Source organism: Lipotes vexillifer, unplaced genomic scaffold (assembly GCF_000442215.2).
Source record: "Lipotes vexillifer unplaced genomic scaffold, Lipotes_vexillifer_v1.1 scaffold56, whole genome shotgun sequence".
Lineage (NCBI taxonomy): Eukaryota > Metazoa > Chordata > Mammalia > Artiodactyla > Lipotidae > Lipotes > Lipotes vexillifer.
Window position 1 is genome coordinate 466171 of NW_006798991.1, and position 20120 is coordinate 486290.

General features: G+C 42.7%; 2 protein-coding genes and 5 pseudogenes across 5 annotated transcripts in view; 4 read left to right on the plus strand and 3 right to left on the minus strand.

Moving 5' to 3' along the window:
• Nucleotides 1-7092, plus strand: part of LOC103077443 (histone H2A type 1 pseudogene) — a 7194-nt pseudogene extending 102 nt beyond the window's left edge. The window contains exon 2 of the transcript XR_014368711.1: nucleotides 6699-7092. The product of XR_014368711.1 is annotated as a histone H2A type 1 pseudogene (transcript). The remainder of the gene's footprint in view (nucleotides 1-6698) is intronic.
• On the minus strand, nucleotides 559-956 carry LOC103077170 (histone H2A type 1). The gene has a single exon (XM_007471222.1). The coding sequence runs from the start codon at nucleotides 954-956 to the stop codon at nucleotides 564-566; it is 393 nt and encodes a 130-aa protein (XP_007471284.1). The 3' UTR covers nucleotides 559-563.
• On the plus strand, nucleotides 1271-1656 carry LOC103076894 (histone H2B type 1 pseudogene; annotated as a pseudogene). The gene has a single exon (XR_014368710.1). The product of XR_014368710.1 is annotated as a histone H2B type 1 pseudogene (transcript).
• LOC103076624 (histone H2B type 1 pseudogene) lies at nucleotides 5951-6372 on the minus strand (annotated as a pseudogene). The gene has a single exon (XR_014368709.1). The product of XR_014368709.1 is annotated as a histone H2B type 1 pseudogene (transcript).
• Nucleotides 7093-8026: 934 nt separating the features above from the next.
• On the plus strand, nucleotides 8027-19798 carry LOC103088974 (histone H3.1-like). The gene is given in 4 exon segments (XM_082931518.1): nucleotides 8027-8454; nucleotides 17656-17844; nucleotides 18895-18965; nucleotides 19386-19798. Coding segments are annotated over 4 exon segments (1101 nt in total).
• On the plus strand, nucleotides 14499-14810 carry LOC103076354 (histone H4 pseudogene; annotated as a pseudogene).
• LOC103076087 (histone H2B type 2-E pseudogene) lies at nucleotides 17627-18001 on the minus strand (annotated as a pseudogene).
• Nucleotides 19799-20120: the final 322 nt, after the last annotated feature.

Genomic DNA, 20120 nt, shown 5'->3' on the forward strand with positions numbered 1-20120 from the left:
GGGGGGGGTCAGGAAGGAGGGACCCTGTCCCTGGGGCCCAGTATTTACAATTGATTAGGGCCCAGCCCAGTAGAGTTGAGACTGGCTATTAAAAACAAGTATGAATTACAGATCAACTTGTCCCATTAGGATGCAAAACAATTCCTTTCAACATGAGATAGTACTAAAGGAGTGGTTTAAATGATCTTGTAGGTCACCAACTAGATTTGCACCTAAACTTTCAACATTTACCAAGTATTATTCTACCATTATCGTTTTCTGAGGGTTAACAACTGAGGGCTTCCTGCATTGATGGACTTAATTACTTGTGATACAAGGTCTCTCTATATCATTTTTACTTAGCTAAAGAGTACTTTTTTGATTACTTTAAACTGTATGATTAGTTTACATTTCATAAGAGTGTAAATATATCTTCTAAGTTGACAAAATGTGATGAAACTCATTTTCAACAACCTGATTAAATAAGGAAAATGTAAGCCCTTTTAATGAATACGTGGGTGGCTCTGAAAAGAGCCTTTGGTTAAAATTGATTCCTCAAAGATCAAGAATTTGAATACTGCAGTTTACTTGCCCTTGGCCTTGTGGTGGCTCTCGGTCTTCTTAGGCAGTAGCACGGCCTGGATGTTGGGCAGGACGCCGCCCTGAGCGATGGTGACTTTGCCCAGCAGCTTGTTGAGCTCCTCGTCGTTGCGGATGGCCAGTTGCAGATGACGCGGGATGATACGCGTCTTCTTGTTGTCACGGGCCGCGTTGCCCGCCAGCTCCAAGATCTCGGCCGTCAGGTATTCCAGCACCGCTGCCAGGTACACCGGCGCGCCGGCCCCGACCCGCTCAGCGTAGTTACCCTTTCGGAGCAGGCGGTGTACTCGGCCCACAGGGAACTGGAGCCCAGCCCGAGAAGAACGGGTCTTAGCCTTGGCACGAGCCTTCCCACCTTGTTTTCCGCGTCCCGACATCTTATCAATCTAATCAAGGTGCTTAGCGAAGAAGAAGCGAAACGAAAGTACAAATTCTCTTAACAAATGAGAAGCAATTATACTTCGAAGCCGAATTGTAAATTACACTGTTTGATTGGCTAAAAGGGTCTAAAAGCTTGCAACCAATTAAAAAGGAGAACTGCTGTCACATAATTTGCATACCACCGAACAACGTGGAAAATTTATCCAATCAAAGTGTAAAGTTTTACATACCATATTTGCATAGTAGCTCTACAAATATCTTGAGTGATGTTTCCACGACATACTTTTTCCTTTAATTTGGCACGGTATTCGTCATGCCGGAGCCGGCCAAGTCCGTTCCCGCCCCGAAGAAGGGCTCCAAGAAAGCGGTGACCAAAGCCCAGAAGAAAGATGGCAAGAAGCGGAAGCGCAGCCGCAAGGAGAGCTATTCTGTGTACGTGTACAAGGTCCTGAAGCAGGTCCACCCGGACACTGGCATCTCGTCCAAGGCCATGGGTATCATGAACTCCTTCGTCAATGACATCTTCGAGCGCATCGCGGGTGAGGCGTCGCGCTTGGCGCATTACAACAAGCGCTCCACGATCACATCTAGGGAGATCCAGACGGCTGTGCGCCTGCTGCTGCCCGGGGAGCTGGCCAAGCACGCCGTGTCCGAGGGCACCAAGGCTGTCACCAAGTACACCAGCTCCAAGTGACCCCAGCAAAAAAGTGCTTTTCGTGGTTAGTCTCAAAGGCTCTTTTAAGAGCCACCCACTTTTTCAGCACAAGAGTTGTAATGATTCGTCTCTAATATGATTGCCATAATAGACTCAATTTTAATTTATTGAAACGAACTTGTTGCTATATGGTGCTAACACTTGAAGTACACAGCATTTTGGTTTGAAAATAAAATATGTATTTACTTTCTAGGTAAATGGTAGCATAGCCTTCTCTTGCTTTCACTGCTCACTTTGGCTACAAGGCTAGCCAAGTGTGGACATGTAAGTATCATTTGAACTGCTGTGATGTAGTGTGCCCTACGAACTGACTCCATGGAAAGCGAAGAGGATTTAAGAAATCCTCTTAAATCCTTGACAATACCTTGTTAGTGCTGTGTGGTAGTAAGAAGAATATGTACATGTATTCGATTTGATTAGAGCAATATAACTTTTCTATGTATTAATGGGAGCAGCACAGTTAATGTGCATAGAAATTGAAAAGCGAGTATCACTGGTTCCAGGATAGGGCCATTTAATTGTAAGGAGAATTTTTCCAAGGTTTGGCTAATGAAAAGTTAGACCATTGCCGAACCCACTGGCAGTTCAGGAAAGAAATACCCTTAAAATATTTTGGTGCCTCCTCTCCTTTAAATTATGTTATTTTCTCTCGGGGTGGATGTTATGATTATTTTGCCCTAGTCAGAAAAAAAAAAAAAACTTTTTAAATGAAAATAATTCATACCACCACCACTCTCCTGTCCTATGTATACATATATAACGGTCATGAAAATTGACACTTTTCTCATAATCACAAACCTGCTTAAGTTTATAAACTGTCATAAATGGCATCCCATATGGAACAAATACTAAGAATGTATTTACAACATATTTTTAGGATTTCAACCCTGGTAGGAAAAAAGTACTAATAGTCTATAATCTTGTGTAATTAATGACTACCAGGCTTCCCACTCCCAACACAACACATAAATATGCACACACAACATACACACACAAAAAAAGCATAAACATTCAAACAATACATATAAAGAACAAAAGCAAAAATTTTTTTAATGTAAAAGAATGAAAACTAAAAATAACAGATAGCTGTATTTGAGAGTTTATGTTATTGTAAATAGTCAATTTTTGCTTTCTGTAGTCCCAGAGATAAACATCTACACCAGGTCTATATGAGCTTTAAGGGAGTATATGAAATCCAAGAAATTACATACAGTAGTGTGTCCATATGTTCGTCCTCCCACCAGAACAGAAAGTATATAGCATTCTGTCAAATTCTAAAAATACTGTCACTGTGCTAGGCAGAATGATACCTCCCCACTTACGTCTACCTTTTAATCTCTGGAGTCTGTGAATATGTTAGGATACATAACAAATGGGAATTAAGGTGGCAGATGGCACTAAGGTTGCTAATCACCTGACTTTAAATAGGATTATCCTAGGGAATTCCCTGGAGGTCCAGCGGTTAGGGCTCCGCGCTTCCACTGCAGGGGACATGAGTTCAATCCCTGTTCGGGGAATTAAGATCCTGCATGCTGCGCGTGGCCAAATAAATAAATGGGATTATCCTAGATAATCCAAGTGAACCCAATATAATTACAAGGGCCCTTAACAATGGAAGAGGGAATCAGAGTACAGAACCAGAGAGATGGCAGTGTGAGAAGAATTTGGCCAGATACTGCTGGCTTTCAAATCTAGCAAAGGACTGTGAGCCAAGGAACAAGGAAAATCCTCCAGGAGCTGGAAAAGACAGGAAACAGATTTCCATTGTTAGAGGCCCAAGCCCTCTGACACCATTTTAGCTCAATGAAATTCATTTCAGAATATTGATCTAAAGAACCATAAAATCATAAATGTATTGTTGTAAGCCACTGTATTTGTGATAATTTGTCAGACCACCAATTGAAAAGGCACTCACGTTTAAGAATTATTGATTAATGTATTCAATGATCTTTAAGATTATAACTACATATGTTTAAATTTAAAAGTGTAAATATATAAATGACTATAGATACAAGTAAATTCTTCCTAAAATTGCAGGCTCACATAATTTTGACATTGTTTTAATTTTAACAGCGGCAACTTACCTTTCCTTTTTTTCTTCAATTTTTATTTACTTTTGGCTGCGTTGGGTCTTTGTTGCCGCGGGCTGCGCGCGTGGCTTCTCTTGTTGCAGAGCACACGGGTTTCGGTAGCTGTGGCTCACGGGCTCTAGAGTTCAGGCTCAAGCTCAGTAGTTGTGGTGCACGGGCTTGGTTGCTCCGTGTAGGATCTTACAGGACCAGGGCTACGAACCCGTGTCTCCTGCATTGGGAGGCGGATTCTTAACCACTGAGACACCAGGGAAGTCCCCTACGTTTCCTTTTTTAGCTAGTGTGTCTAGGGTGTCTGATTTTAACAGCAGAAAGTCTAATTTCATGGAGCAGCACTTTGTTCATTCATTATCGTATTATTACTTTTGATTATAATACTATATCAAAAAGCTTGTCTTCATTATATGTAAAGTGTAGGAGTAATGGGAAAATTTACCTCATAATGTCCATAAATAACTTCATGAATTGCAAATCAAATTGTAATGTTTGCTTTCATTGTAACTACTGCATTTGTTTACACAAAACTGCCAATGAGTTGGTTTCAGTAATATCCTTTTTTGTTTGTTTTTTGTTTTGTTTTTGGCCGTACCACGCGGCTTCTGGGATCTTTATTCCCCGACCAGGGATTGAACCAGGGGTCAAGGCAGCTGGAAGCGCGGATCCCTAACACTGGACGGCCTGGGAACTCCTATAACATTCTCTCTCTTTTTTTTTTTTTTTTAATAAATTTATTTTATTTTATTTTTGGCTGCTTTGGGTCTTCACTGCTGCACGCGGGCTTTTCTCTGGTTGTGGTGAGGGGGGCTACTCTTCGTTGTGGCGCGTGGGCTTCTTATTGCGGTAGCTTCTCTTGTTGCAGAGCACGGGCTCTAGTAGTTGTGACACACGGGCTCAGTAGTTGTGGCTCACGGGTTCTACAGCGCAGGCTCAGTAGTTGTGGCGCACTGGCTTAGTTGCTCCGAGGCATGTGAGATCTTCCCGGACCAAGGCTCTAACCCGTGTCCCCTGAATTTGGCAGGCGGATTTCCTAACCACTGCGCCACCAGGGAAGCCCAACATTCTCATTTTTAAAGTAAGGAACAGAGGCTGTGAGAACCAAAGATTATTTACCTCACAGAACTCAAATTCCAACCAATGTCTTCTGATGCAATTTTCTTTCAAAGATGTCTAGATAGAATTCAAAAACACTTCACATGTACAGATTTCTCAACACTTTAGGAAGTATTTTTGCATGAATTACCTCCTCTCCCAACACTAGGCTACATCCCTTTTCTTGGTGCATTTCTTATTCATCTTTCATGAAGTGTCCCAAATCAGCGAAAAAGGAAGACATGGTTAGGCTAGGAAATGAAGCTCCAGATCCCAAAGGCCTGCAGGCTGCACTCAAATTCGACTCACTTCTTTTGTCTCCTGGAATAAATGCTTTACCTACCTGGGAGAAGTGATGGTGATAAACCCTTCTGAGATCGAAAGTAAGGAAAATGTATGATTATCAAAGTGCCTGATGCTGAAACGCAGTGAAATAAGCAAAAGGTTTAAATCAAGAGAGGCTTGGCACCATGCATTAGTCAGTGTCCAGTCAGGAAAAGAGAAAACTCTTGGTTATTTTTACAAAGATAATTTAATAAAAGTTACACAGGTTTTGAGAGGAAGAGCAAAACCCGAGCTGAAGTGTTTCAGAAACAACTGAAACTGGACCACATATAGGGGTCTGGGCACACAGGAGAAGGCAGAGGTACTAGAATGTCAAAGTTTGGAGAGGAGGCCAGGTGGAGGAAAGGCTCTGAATTCTGTGGGGTGGGGCATGATTCTGGGAGTGTAGGATCCATTCTGGGGAAAGGGCCAGGGGAAGCTGGGAACTGAAACCAATTCCTGGTACCAGAGTGCCAAACCATGGCTAGGATGGAAGAGTTCCCTTTCCTAATCCCACCCAGCCAGGCCCCCTTGCTTTCCTAATTGAAAATAAAGCGTGGTGGGCTCTTGGCTTTTTTGGTATAGAATATAGGAAGGTTTGGGAAAGAGGTGAAATAGAAAGAGCCTGTTTTAATAAGCACAAAGGCTTCTCTATACATAGACTTACTTGCAGAAACAACTCAGCCAACTCCGGTATCTAACTGCGTTTAGATAACATGCCCAAAACGGGCAACAAGAGGGCATCACAACTCTTCACGTGAAAATGTAAGTGGCTCTGAAAAGAGCCTTTGTTTTAACAGCACCTATAAACATTTACTTGGAGCTGGTGTACTTGGTGACAGCCTTGGTGCCCTCAGACACGGCGTGCTTGGCCAGCTCCCCGGGCAGCAGCAGGCGCACGGCCGTCTGGATCTCCCTGGACGTGATGGTCGAGCGCTTGTTATAATGCGCCAGGCGCGACGCCTCGCCCGCAATGCGCTCGAAGATATCATTGACAAACGAATTCATGATACCCATGGCCTTGGACGAGATGCCGGTGTCCGGGTGGACCTGCTTCAGCACCTTGTACACGTACACGGAATAACTCTCCTTGCGGCTGCGCTTGCGCTTTTTACCGTCTTTCTTCTGGGCTTTGGTCACCGCCTTCTTGGAACCCTTCTTCGGGGCAAGAGCAGACTTAGCCGGTTCAGGCATATTTGCCGAATTCGAAACGCACACTAAAGTATGACTCTCATATGCCTGCTTACGTCTAGAATCTCGTCTTTTATAGGCGACCTATGCAAATAAGGTATTCAAGAATATCCAGAACTGATTTGATAATGCATTAGTGACGAGATTATGTAAATTTACTTGCATCACATCTCCTTTCTTATTGGTTGTCTAGTACAAAAGACGATTTTAACCAATCCTACCTCGCATTTGACAATTCCACCCAGCTCTATAACTGTCATCTTGTTGCTCCTTATAGAACATTCCTTTTTTGCTTTTCTTGTGGCTGTTTTTATCCTGCTAGTATTCAGTATGTCTGGGCGCGGGAAGCAAGGAGGCAAAGCTCGCGCCAAAGCTAAGACCCGCTCCTCGCGAGCCGGGCTCCAGTTCCCCGTGGGCCGAGTGCACCGCCTGCTTCGCAAGGGCAACTATTCCGAGCGGGTCGGTGCCGGGGCCCCCGTGTACCTGGCAGCGGTGCTGGAGTACCTGACGGCTGAGATCCTGGAGCTGGCGGGCAACGCGGCCCGCGACAACAAGAAGACGCGTGTCATCCCGCGCCACCTGCAGCTGGCCATCCGCAACGACGAGGAGCTCAACAAGCTCCTGGGTCGCGTGACCATCGCTCAGGGTGGCGTTCTGCCCAACATCCAGGCTGTGCTGCTGCCTAAGAAGACCGAGAGCCACCACAAGGCCAAGGGCAAGTGAAACGTTTAGCAGTTCTTCAGTCCCCGTTTCGAAAATCAAAGGCTCTTTTCAGAGCCACCCACTTTTCTCCCGCAAAGCGCTGAAATACTTCGTAAGTGTAGGAGACGTGTTCAAGTCTTAATGTGTAGTTCCGCTTAAATTTTGTTTATATTAGCCTGTTAAAAGTTTTGCATTTAAAAATGGGAAACCGCTCCCATCTTTGCCACAACGGGGCTAAATTGTTAGCCGTTGGTGACATTTTATGCACCATAAATTCTTAGAAAAATTCATAAAACTAGCTTTCTGCCATCCCTTTAACTGAAAAGATGCAATACGTTAGTAAACTCACATAAAGAACCCCTGTTAAGGGAATTCTGTGTCAGGACATAAATTAGGGTTTTTAGGCTATGGATAACGTATATGTATGTAAATGACAAAGGATACAGACCATAATGCCTCATGTTGAGTGGTGGTTTTGCATGTACACGAGGTATATACATTATTACATATAATGTATAGTCAAACGAACTTGGGGTCAAAAAGTAAAATATGAATAAAATAAATGAGAGAACAAAGGAGGAATAGCTGACCAATGACATGTCTGGGCGGGCTTTTTAAATTCTGCGAATGACGGCACTATTAGTGAGAATTGTTTAGTCCACTGGTCGTTTCTCTTTTCAGAAAAATTCAATGAATGAAGTACACTAAAATCTATACTAAATGAAACCTTACTGTTATGGACTCAATTCAAAGTGGACTATAAACTTGAAATAAAATTTCGATACTCATTTAATCTTTAATGGAATCCAACCATATTTCTCCTAAAGGCAACGTGAGAACCAACTGGATCACAGCGCGGGAACTAGGAATCAGACTGATCTGCACCCATAAATAAGGTCAGAACCGGCACAAGCACCATACTACTCTCCAACCAGTTTTCTTTTCTGTTATCGTCATGGCCCGTACAAAGCAGACCGCTCGCAAGTCCACCGGCGGCAAGGCGCCACGCAAGCAGCTGGCCACCAAGGCGGCCCGCAAGAGCGCGCCGGCCACGGGCGGCGTGAAGAAGCCGCACCGCTACCGGCCCGGCACGGTGGCCCTGCGCGAGATCCGCCGCTACCAGAAGTCCACGGAGCTGCTGATCCGCAAGCTGCCGTTCCAGCGCCTGGTGCGCGAGATCGCGCAGGACTTCAAGACCGACCTGCGCTTCCAGAGCTCGGCCGTGATGGCGCTGCAGGAGGCGTGCGAGGCCTGCCTAGTGGGGCTCTTCGAGGACACCAACTTGTGTGCCATCCACGCCAAGCGCGTCACCATCATGCCCAAGGACATCCAGCTTGCCCGTCGCATCCGTGGTGAAAGAGCGTAAACTTGTTTTTCCATTAAGTGCTGATCTTAACCCCAAAGGCTCTTTTCAGAGCCACCTACAACTTCATTTTGAAGAGCTGTACCGTAAGGAAGTAAAATTCTCCCCTTAAGAAAGGTGGGTTAGGGTAGAATTCTTCCTGTCCCAACTCCTTCCGCCACAGCCAGACGTTATTGGAGTTGTGTGAGGCGAGGGTCTAACCATATTTCCTTAACAGGTAGCCATTCCAGGCATAGTTTATCAAACCTTAATTTAATTATGGCCCTGCTTGTAAATAGTCCAGTTGATTGCATTGCTTTATCTCACGTTGCTTTTGTCTTCTAGGGCTATGTACCATGGTATGCTATGCTGTACAATTTTTTCACAATTCTGTGCTGTAGTTGTTACTCAAATACAGGACTTTAGCCATTTGACTCAGTGATCTTGCTTTTACGTTTTTTCGGTTTGGGGATTCTGTACTGGGTGAAAAGTGACACATGGGATAGTGACCAAATGTGAGAAGAAAAATAACCTTTTTATTGTGTAGCTTTTACACTATATTTTACAAACTATAAAATACAGAATGCTGAAAAACATGACAGCCACCAATTCTGAAGGCTTTGCTTCAGTTTTTTCCATACCCTATTCCTAGTAGTCTGCCTACCTCTGAGATGAGAATTGACTCACATTGCTAAAATGATTTGCCCAACTCCCACCTAAAACAAAACCCACAAAATACACAGTAATGTGTGTTGTGTTGTTCACTTGGATTTATTTACATTTCAGGGTTTCAATAAAAACTTTTGGTTTACAAAATAATGTATTTTTTTTAGTGACAAAGATATTTCTGTGTATATTGTTTTATTTTAACATTTTATTTTTTCCAGACTGGTATAAGCCTCTGCCTGGCACAGACCTTTGTTACCCATATAAGGGGTCTGTCAGAGGCAACAATGCCCTTGGCTTAAACCAAGATGATTTTGCCCCTCAGCTCTTGGCCCCTGCTGAAGTCCAGGTATCTTGGTTTTTCTTGTTTATTGCTGTGCTGGCTCTTATGTACACTGTTTGACTTTTTCCTTTAATATTTTATGTATCTTGGGAAAAAAGTTTTATGTACAGGGCCTGATAGGATAGCTTTTAAAAAGTAAAAGTGCCCATTGCTGTCTGAGGATCAGATAGGCAGGGGACAATGGCTGGGACTGGCTGATCCTTCCCCTCCCCAGCCAAGGAACATGGATTTGGCTTTAAGTCTTCATTTACTTGAGCCCCTCAACAGAACAACTGTGCAGTATCTAGGAAAAAAAGGTTAACACAGTCTTAAAATTCATAACCTTGTTAATTTTTCTAGGGTATACTCTGCAAGCTGGCAGCATTTGGATTCTAGCTTACCCGAGTTCATATACCAGCTTTACTACTTAATGTGTCATCTTAGACAAATCAATTTCTCCATCATCAGAAAAATGGGGGTAACATGACCCACTTCGTAGGGTTGTTATTAGAATAATATGCATCAAGTTTGGGACACATAGCATCATATAAATGCTATTAATTTTCCTGAACTGTGTATCATTTTCTCTCATACTCTAGGATTTTTCAAAATTTGAAATAAAGACAAACTTTAGCTTCTAAATTTCCCTTTTACTTGGCATTACTTACTTGCATAGATTCTGCTCAGTTTAGAAATAAAATTCAGGCATTTTAAAATCAAACGTGGAAGAACATCAAATTTGTGAAAGAAAATTTACTGAACACTTTGAGCAGGGGGATGGTGCCAGCGTTTTAACATCATTGCATTAAGCATCTATTATTTTATATTAGGGGAGTGACTAAGGTTGGGCTGAAGACAAAAGGGGGTGTTTAATGTACAGATTGTATCTTTTAAATGGCTGCTGCAAGGTCTTCAGTCAGAAAGGGTTTTTCTTACTCAGGCCCACAGAGTGATGTTACACCACAGGTTGAAGTTTACAGCTAATGCTGTTGCAGTCTCGAATCAGGTTTGTATTGTTATAAAGTCTCTCAAGGGAAAGGAGGAGGAAGTCAAGGTCAGGGTAAATTTTTCAGACTTAAAAATTTAGTAGTAGCCTTTCCAGTTGTCCCAGTAGCCAGGGAGGCCCCTAAGTACACTTTTATAGAATCCTTGTGTGGCCTATAACCTTGTATATTGGACATGATGGCCCCTCCTTTTTTCCTTACTTCCAAGTCTCAGACAATTTTTCTCACACTGAGGCAGGAGATAGATGAGCCCCAGGCTGAGCAGCTGGAGTTTGTTGCCTGTCTAAGTACACTTTTATAGAATCCTTGTGTGGCCTATAACCTTGTATATTGGACATGATGGCCCCTCCTTTTTTCCTTACTTCCAAGTCTCAGACAATTTTTCTCACACTGAGGCAGGAGATAGATGAGCCCCAGGCTGAGCAGCTGGAGTTTGTTGCCTGTGGACAGATACTCCAAGACAAAGATAATAGCTGGAGCAGAGAGGAGCTGAGTCCTGCCCAGATAAAAGATAAAGAGACCACATATACCTCATTCTCAAGGTCAAGGAAACCTTCCAGACTACACACGCGCAGAAACACTCCTTGGAGGTCAGATAAGGAGGGGGCACCACCCCATAGTGAGTGATGTCAACGTAGCCATAAGCCTCTTTGCTAGAATCCATCTTGGCTAAGAGATGCAGGAGCACACGTGGCAGGACCCTGAGATAATCCAAATACAACTTAGAACCAAGAAAAGCAAGATTGGTCAAAAGAAACCTGGAAGAGATGCCCTGTATAAGTGATTTAAACTACTGCGTCACTCAACATTCTGAGTTCACCCATGTGTACCTATTGAGAAATGGAATATTTCCTGCCATATCAGTAAACAAAGGATGTCACAGTCAGCAGTGCTTGCAGCTCTCCAATGTGAGCTGGTGAGCCCTGAGGGAACTTAGGAAGGAAAGAATACCTGCCATCTAGCAGCCATCAGACTGAAGCCACTCCATACAGTGAGCCCTGAGGAAACTCAGGATGTGAAAATACAGGATACTGGCCCCAGACAGCTGAGGTGCATATCAAAGGAATGAGTTCAGTGAGCCCAGACTCTTGCATCTTCCCATACATAGAAAAGAGCTAAATTCCTTAATTTGAGATATCTAGTTTCCTTTAATTAACAATAATCTTTTGATGTTCCTAACTGCCCTTTGTTGCAAAATGTCTATAAAACCTGGGTCTCCCCTAGCCTCCTAGGAGCAGTTTTCTCAGGGTTACTTGTGATGCTGCCTCCCAGGCTTTTAAGTCCTAAAAATCTCCGCCAAATAAAACATAACTCTCAATTTTTAGGTTGTGAATAATTTTTTAAGTCCACACTATTCACAAGTACTCTTTTTCCTCCTAATAAACACTTTAGTCGTTTCACTACTTCCTGTCTCTTTGTGGGAATTCATTTCTGCAAAGCCAGGGGGCCAGGGGCCTTGTCACTGGCCACTGTCCCTGGTGGTCTGGTGGCTAGAATTCAGCACTCTCACTACCGTGGCCTGACTTCAGTCTCTAGCCCGGGAACTGAAATCCTGCAGGCTGAGGCCACCCAAGATCAACACAGTGAATCGTTACCAAAAAAAAAAAAATACACACACACACACACACACACACACACACGTATGTATGTATATAAATATATATATAAACTTTTAAGATAAATTTCTATGACACACCATGGTGTAACTCCTTGACATTCTTATTTTACTCATGCATCAAATAATGGATATTTTAACTTTTTATTCTTTCTAGACTCCAAAGTAATTTACCTGATTTTTTAACCTCATTCTCTCTTGGTCTCTACCTACTTTCCAGAAACAGTAAATTGTTTCCTGGCCTTCCTTCTTTTAAGGAAACGCTTTTATACTTCTACTAAATGATTTCTTTTCTTCTTTTTTTTTTATAAAACCACTGAGTGCACAATCTATCAAACAATCTATCAATCAAAGAACACTCATTGCTTTCATAATCAGTTCTGAATGTTCCCTCTCAAGAAACACACTTTTGGGGGGAAAAAAATAAGCATAAATTTTCAGGTACTCTCCATTTCCTGATATTCTGCCCTTGAAGAATTCTAAGGTCAACAATTTTTCTAGTATTCATCTTTTCCTGCCTTCATAAGTAATGGTTTATTCCACAAGCCTGCCTTAGTTCTCTAATGTGATTTTATTTTTTAATTTATTTTTGCAATGCTTCATTTTAGTTGAGACGAGTATCTGTAATTGGGTTTCTTAGAAATACATTGAACGTCCACTGTGTTCCAAAGCCCATGATAGCAAGGTTGGATACAGATCAAGAAACAGAGAGGGGAAAGGGAAAATTCTAGAGCACCACTGACCAAAGAAAACAATGCAAGGCAAACATTTAATGAAAAATTTTTCGGTAGCCACATTTTAAAAAGCAAAGAGATGCAGTATTTTAAATAATACATTGCATTTAACCCAAAACATCCAAGATATGTTCATTTCAACATGTAATAAATATAGAGATATTATTAATGCAATATCTTACATTCTTTTTTTCAATCTAAATCTACCAAATTGGGTTTATATTTTAGTCAATCTGACACTAATTTTTTTTACTGGAAATGATTTGTATTTAAATTCCATACAGTTTATTGTTTAAAATTAAGTTCACATGCCCAGGTTGTTCAAACATACCTAAAAATTTCCAATAACTGCAATGGAGTATCAGCCTTTAAATTAAAATAAGTAAAATTAAGTAAAATTAAAAATTCAGCTCCTCAGCAGCATCAATCCCATTCCAAAAATTTTTTTCATATATATATGAATATATTATATATATCATATATAATAACGGCTCAAAAGTTATTCCTGACTACTTTATCAGACAATACAGTCTTGGGAATTGTGTTTGGAGCGAGGAGATGGCAATGGAGACTGCTGGTTAAATTGGGGGAGTTATATAAATGTAATGATGTAAGTTTAGCACTGACTTCTTAAATACAAAGTTTGCACACAAAAAGATATGGAGATTATGAAAGCAACTGAACATAGGCCCAGATAGCAAAATACCAGATTGAGAGATTTAAGAATATTGGGGAGAAAGTCAATCTGTGGAGCATGAAGATGGAATTTCCGCAGGTAATTACAGTAGTCCTCAATGACTGTGTTGAGCATTTGACCAGAAGTTTACTTTTTGATTTTCAGAACACCTTTGTGATGTCGGGGTTAACATTTCCATTCTACAAATGAAGAAAATAAAGTAAAAATAAGAAAACATCTGTCATAAAACAGGTCCTGGACGTCAGAAGGTGAAAGGTAGCAAATACTTAGGGCGCAAGCAATGGAGTCATACCTCCCAAAAACAAACACGCCAGCGGGAAAGCCTTGTTGCCCAATGGATTTCAGAAATTTCCTCGCTCCCTAAGACAAGTTTACCACCATAACTATTTCACCTTCATTTAAAGTATACAAAAATGCTTCTCTGCGGGCTTCCCTGGTGCCACAGTGGGTGGGGGTCCGCCTGCCGATACGGGGGACGCGGGTTCGTGCCCCGGTCCCGGAGGGTCCCGCGTGCCGCGGAGCGGCTGGGCCCATGAGCCATGGCCGCTGGGCCTGCGCGTCCGGAGCCTGTGCTCCGCGGCCGGAGAGGCCAAAGCGGTGAGAGGCCCGCGTACCGAAAAAAAAAAAATGCTTCTCTGGGAAGAGAGGAGGCAGGGACTCGTTTGCATTTCAGATATGCGTTTAAAATGAGAGGCAATGTATAATTTCGGTTAATGACTTGGCCTAAATATCCAAACTTGAAAAACAGATGCTGGCTTAATAGGTACAATTATTTTATTCCCTTGATAAACAAGAGAATTTTTTTTAATGCCCTTAAACAGAACGTGTTAAACTGAATTCTGAGAATGAGCAGACAAAGCAATCTTCTCTTTTCGGCTCCGCCCCACTGACTCTCAGGCATGGTGGGCGGGGATAAATTAGGTTACGAACTAACTCCACCCCCTACCCACCCTCATTTGTAGTTTTCAAAAAGGTCCGCTTCCGGGTTTTAAATAAGAATTTCGGTGTGCTTTCTATTTGAGTACAGTACCTCATCTTGTCTTAGTGATGTCTGGACGTGGCAAAGGAGGGAAGGGCTTGGGTAAAGGGGGCGCCAAGCGCCCCCGCAAAGTCCTGCGGGATAACATTCGAGGGATCACAAAACCTGCAATCCGTCGCCTGGCTCGTCGCGGTGGAGTAAAGCGCATCTCAGGTCTTGTTTATGAGGAGACCCGCGGGGTTCTGAAAGTGTTTCTGGAGAATGTAATTCGGGACGCGGTCACCTATACCGAGCACGCCAAGCGCAAGACTGTCACGGCCATGGACGTGGTCTACGCGCTCAAGCGCCAGGGACGCACCCTTTACGGATTTGGCGTTTAAGTCGGCACCCACAAACTAATTTTCTGTAGCAATGCCCAAGGCACTTTTCAGGGCCATCTAACTACTCGCTTGAAAGAGCTCGTTGCCCTGAATTGGTGTTTTCAGGGTTTTTTTGTAAGGAACTTGAGTTCCGAAGTTTGTTAGATTTTTTGGGTGCAGTTGCTTTAACGCAGCTCATGTTTGCTTAGGTTTGAATGCATCAAACGTTTACACCGTGTTGCAGTTTTAATGCCACACGATGGCTTTTCCAGTGTAGAACCCTTAAGCGTCCCACATTGTTTGAATAGCACTTCTGATTCTTAGGAATTCTCGGTCTTGCAAAATTAACCAGTGAACTTTAAGATTTTACTAATTTATTAGATTTTCTGAAATACGGAATTACTGTTTGACAGTAAGCTATGAATAGTGTTGGGGGACAAATATAGGTAATGCCTTACTGGCCTGCTCAAATCTCACTCAAAACTTCGGTAAATTTTAAATATTCAGCCCCTAGTAGGGCAACTCAAGGGAAGAGGTATAATGAAAGAAGCTAAGACTGAACTGTAGAGAGTGAAGGCACCCATGAGGAGGCCCAGGTGGCACATGGGCCGTTTCTTCTATCCCTTAAAAGCATTTATATTTGGATTATATAAACTGATTACCAGATGTTTTTTAATCTACAAAGAATTTGGGATTTGTCTCCTGCCTTTTCAAATCTATTCCCTGGTAGTCTGTAATAAAGCAACACTTTAATTCATCTCAAGAACCCTCCTGTTTCTTTTCTCAACTATAATGTCAGAAACCGAGCTACATGGACATCTAGCCCTGTGCTGGGACTCCGCCACACCAAAGGTTTTCTCATGTTGTCAGTATTTGCAAAGGAAAAGAGGAAAGAAGTCCCCAAAGTAATAAATGAACAAATTCTTCTGTGTCTTGGCTTCAAAAGAAAGTCACTGGCAGAGGCCTGTTTAAAAGGACTTCAAGGTATTAGGTGCCTTTTCCTTACATAGGTTTCCTGCCTGCAGGCCATTTGAACCAATCCCAGTACTGTGGCAGCAGGGGTGTGGGGAGGGGGTTGGGAAAGAAGGAGCAATTGTTAGCTAACGTCTTTTGTTCCTGCTGGGTTCTGTGATGGTCTCTTAAGGTGGCCCCCAGGATTTCCCCTCTTGAGGTTCACTCTTGTGTGATCAAGTCCCTTGAGTGTGGATGTGACCTGTGACTTGCTTTTAACCATCAAACCAGGTGACCATAGGTGACAGGATGTAAAAAATTTTGTGTATATGACTATGTTATCTAGGATTGTAACATCCTTGACTCTTACATGCTGGTTTTGATGAATCAAGTATCCCTGTTGTCAGGCCCAAATGACAAGAAACTCACAGAGCTATTTAGGAACTGAGGGATGCCTTCAACTAACAGCCCATAAGGGCTTCAAGCCAACAGCCAACAAGAAAATAAGACCCTCAGTCTTAAAACTACAACCAACCAACCAGTAAATTAGTTTGGAAGCAGATATTTCCCCAAACATCCAAGAGACCTCAGTCCTGCATAACACCTCAATAGCATCCTCACAGAGGACACAGCTAAACCCTGCCCAGACCCACAGAACCTGTGAGATAATACATGTGTGTTGTCTGAAGCTAGAAATTTCAAGGCAATCTGTTGTGCAGCAATAAAGACAGCCAACACATTTGGCATCTTCATCAATCCATGTCATCAAAAATAACAGATATGATGAACTGAAACTTCAATCTTTATCTAAAGGAAGACCTACATTTAAAAAAAAACTTTAATGTGAACATTGTTTCACAACTATGTGAACCTCTACTCACACACCCAATGCTGACCTGGCACATGCATTGGTAGTGTCTTGCTGGCCGCCCAAATAGCAACTCTATAAGCCGTGAAAAGTACTAAAAGCAATTTATCAGTCATTTTGCTTTCAGCAATACAGAAACTATCAAAATATTAACTCAGGCAAACTGTACATTTCATTCCATATTCTCTGTTCTCCCTGCACTTGTACATCTTCTTACTCCTGTTTTTTGTTTCTTCGTTTTTTTTTTTCCTCCTGTGTAAATGAATACAGAACCTAACACTGACTGAAGGCAAGAAATACAAAAATGAAATATAAAATAAAAATTCGTCAAATTGAGGATTTCAGACCCCACTTCAGCACCATGTAGGGTTGATTATATCAATAATAGCCTCAAGACAAAATAAAATGAAAATCTTTTCTTTTTAATTCAAATTTGAAAATTCACCTTTGAAAGCGTATACTTGTAGTTGAGATTAAACTCTGAGGTTCCAGCAAATACTCCAGGCCTAGTCCAGTATATACTGTATAACTGAGATTCCGACCCTTTGTAAAGTACAAACACCATCTCATGAGTTAATATTTGTGAAGCACATAAAATTATTTTGTTGTAACATGGGTATTATATTTAAAACAAGGAACCCAAATACAGGTACTAGCATCACACAACTTTAAGTCCACAGATACTCACTCTAAAATTTTCAATCTAAGCAATGACTGGCTACAAGAACAATTTAAAGATTTTAAGAAATAAAAACACAAAACCCAGAATACTAGAACTTTTACTGGTTCCTACAACACACATTTCAAATTCTTTACTGTACTGAAGAACAAAAATTCAAATAAACCTCTCATACTGTAATACTGTTTCCTGCGCTTTAAAGAATGACTGTTAAAAAAAAAAGAAAAGAAAAAAACATGTTTTTAAAATACTGACAAATCTTGATATTATAGTTCTCAATATGCAAAAATGAGTGGCTCTAAAAAGAACCATTGAGAAATGCTAGAGGCCTAGAAAAATTTACTTGGAGCTGGTGTACTTGGTGACAGCCTTGGTGCCCTCGAACACGGTGTGCTTGGCCAGCACCCCGGGCAGCAGCAGGCCCACGGCCTTCTGAATCTCCCTGAATGTGGACAAGTGCTTGTTTTAATGCTCCAGGAGCGACGCCTCGCCCGCGACGCAAAGATGTTATTGACAAACGAGTTCATGATGCCCATGGCCTTGGACGAGATGCTGGGGTCCGAATGGAACTACTTGCAGCACTTTACATAGATAAAGATAGAATAGCTCTCCTTATGGCCGCACTTGCGTTTCTTGCCATTTTTCTTCTGAACCTGAATCACTGCCTTTTGGAGCCGTTTTCTGAGTTGGGACAGAGTTAGCCGGCTCTGGCATGGTAAACAAAGTAAGCAAAATTGGGGGATTAAAAGAACGAGAACAAAAAGAACATCGCGAGTATTTATATCAAGGATATACAAACGAACATTCACAAAGCTAAACTTTGATTGGACAAAAGCTGACCAATAGGTTAGTAGTATGTAAACTAGGATTCAAAAACTCCCTTTTTTATTGGATCAAAAACGAACACTTTTGTATATTTCTATCGGTTAATTTACAACACTCTCATGAGATTATAAATTCATTCACACACAAAAAATCAATTTCTTTTTAATTAAATGAAAGTCTTCGCGTTCGGATGCGGAAACCAGGTAAGGAAATCCTGTTATCTAGCCTAGTCCAGTCCTGACCGCAGGTGTGTCGGGTTTGTCCGGGACACCTTGGGACCCTCGGAAGGAGTCCCGAAATGCCGGCCCATTGCAGTGTTATCAAGAAAGACTCGATCGCCGCCATCTTTTTTAAGGTTCCCCATTGCAAAGCTTTTCATGACGGCTCTCACCGTTAGACCCAAGGTGACATTTTAAAAATGCATCAAAACCAAACAACAGAGCCAAATTACCAGTTGTTTTTTGTTTGTTTTGCGGTACGCGGGCCTCTCACTGTTGTGGCCTCTCCCGTTGCGGAGCATCAGGCTCCGGACGCTCAGGCCCAGCGGCCATGGCTCACGGGCGCAGCCGCTCCGCGGTATGTGGGATCTTCCCAAACCCGGGCACGAACCGCTGCATCGGCAGGCGTACTCTCAACCACTGCGCCACCAGGGAAGCCCCAAATTACCAGTTTTGAGTCAAACGACACTAAAGACCCAGGGATTCCAGGATATTGGGATTTTGCTGCGTGTCCCCTGAATAACACAAAATTCCTTATATCTTAACAGTATTTCCATGTTACAGTGAACTAGATGTTTACGGTCAATGTGAAATAGGATTCATGAGATGCTTAGACGATGGATTTTTAAATAGGGGTAAGGCCTGGGACTAAGATCCGATGAAAACGGGTTAACTGCAGAAAATGGCGGGTGTCTAAAGTCTAAACTTTCCCGAACACATTCTATTTTGTATATCCAAACAGGAAAAATGTTGAAGAATATTAAATGAGTAATGTGTTTTTGGACAGTACTTGAGTGTATGGGTATTATCGATAAAACAACTCGGAAAAAAAGAAATTTTTTTTTTAAGGGGCTGGGAAGATGTCTGCTAATTGAAATTCACCAATCCCAAACTTGCACCTAATGGATAAACCAATCCTAAATCGCTCGGAGCACTTCCGGAATTTAGCAGTGGATGACTAACAGGAATTGCCCACAATCCAATCAGAGTGATTCTGTTCTTGTATAAATATAGAAGCAAATCTACCAGTTTAGCCCCTTTATTTTGGAGATAAGTAATGGCGCGTACAAAGCAAACTGCTCGTAAGTCGACCGGCGGCAAGGCGCCGCGCAAGCAGCTGGCCACCAAGGCGGCCCGCAAGAGCGCACCAGCCACGGGCGGCGTGAAGAAGCCGCACCGCTACCGGCCCGGCACGGTGGCCCTGCGCGAGATCCGCCGCTACCAAAAGTCCACGGAGCTGCTGATCCGCAAGCTGCCGTTCCAGCGCCTGGTGCGCGAGATCGCGCAGGACTTCAAGACAGACCTGCGCTTCCAGAGCTCGGCCGTGATGGCGCTTCAGGAGGCGTGCGAGGCCTACCTGGTGGGGCTCTTCGAGGACACCAACCTGTGTGCCATCCACGCCAAGCGCGTCACCATCATGCCCAAGGACATCCAGCTCGCCCGCCGCATCCGCGGCGAGAGAGCATAAATTATTATTGCCAACAAGTGCCAACTTAAAACCCAAAGGCTCTTTTCAGAGCCACCTATAATTTCACTTTGAGGAACTGTATCACAAGTTAGTAGAAAATTCCCCCAACCCCCACCAAGGCAAGGCTGGAGGAGGGCAGAACTCCCTTCAACCCCAAGTATTCCATGTACTATCCCCAGGAAATGACAGTCACCCCTGCACACTCTGTCTTCCATATAAGAACAGGACATTGATTCCTGAAACTACTTTTCCTCTGCAATCCTTAAAGTTATTTGAGAAACAGCCAGGGGAAAATAGGTGATATATAAATATTTTTATCCTC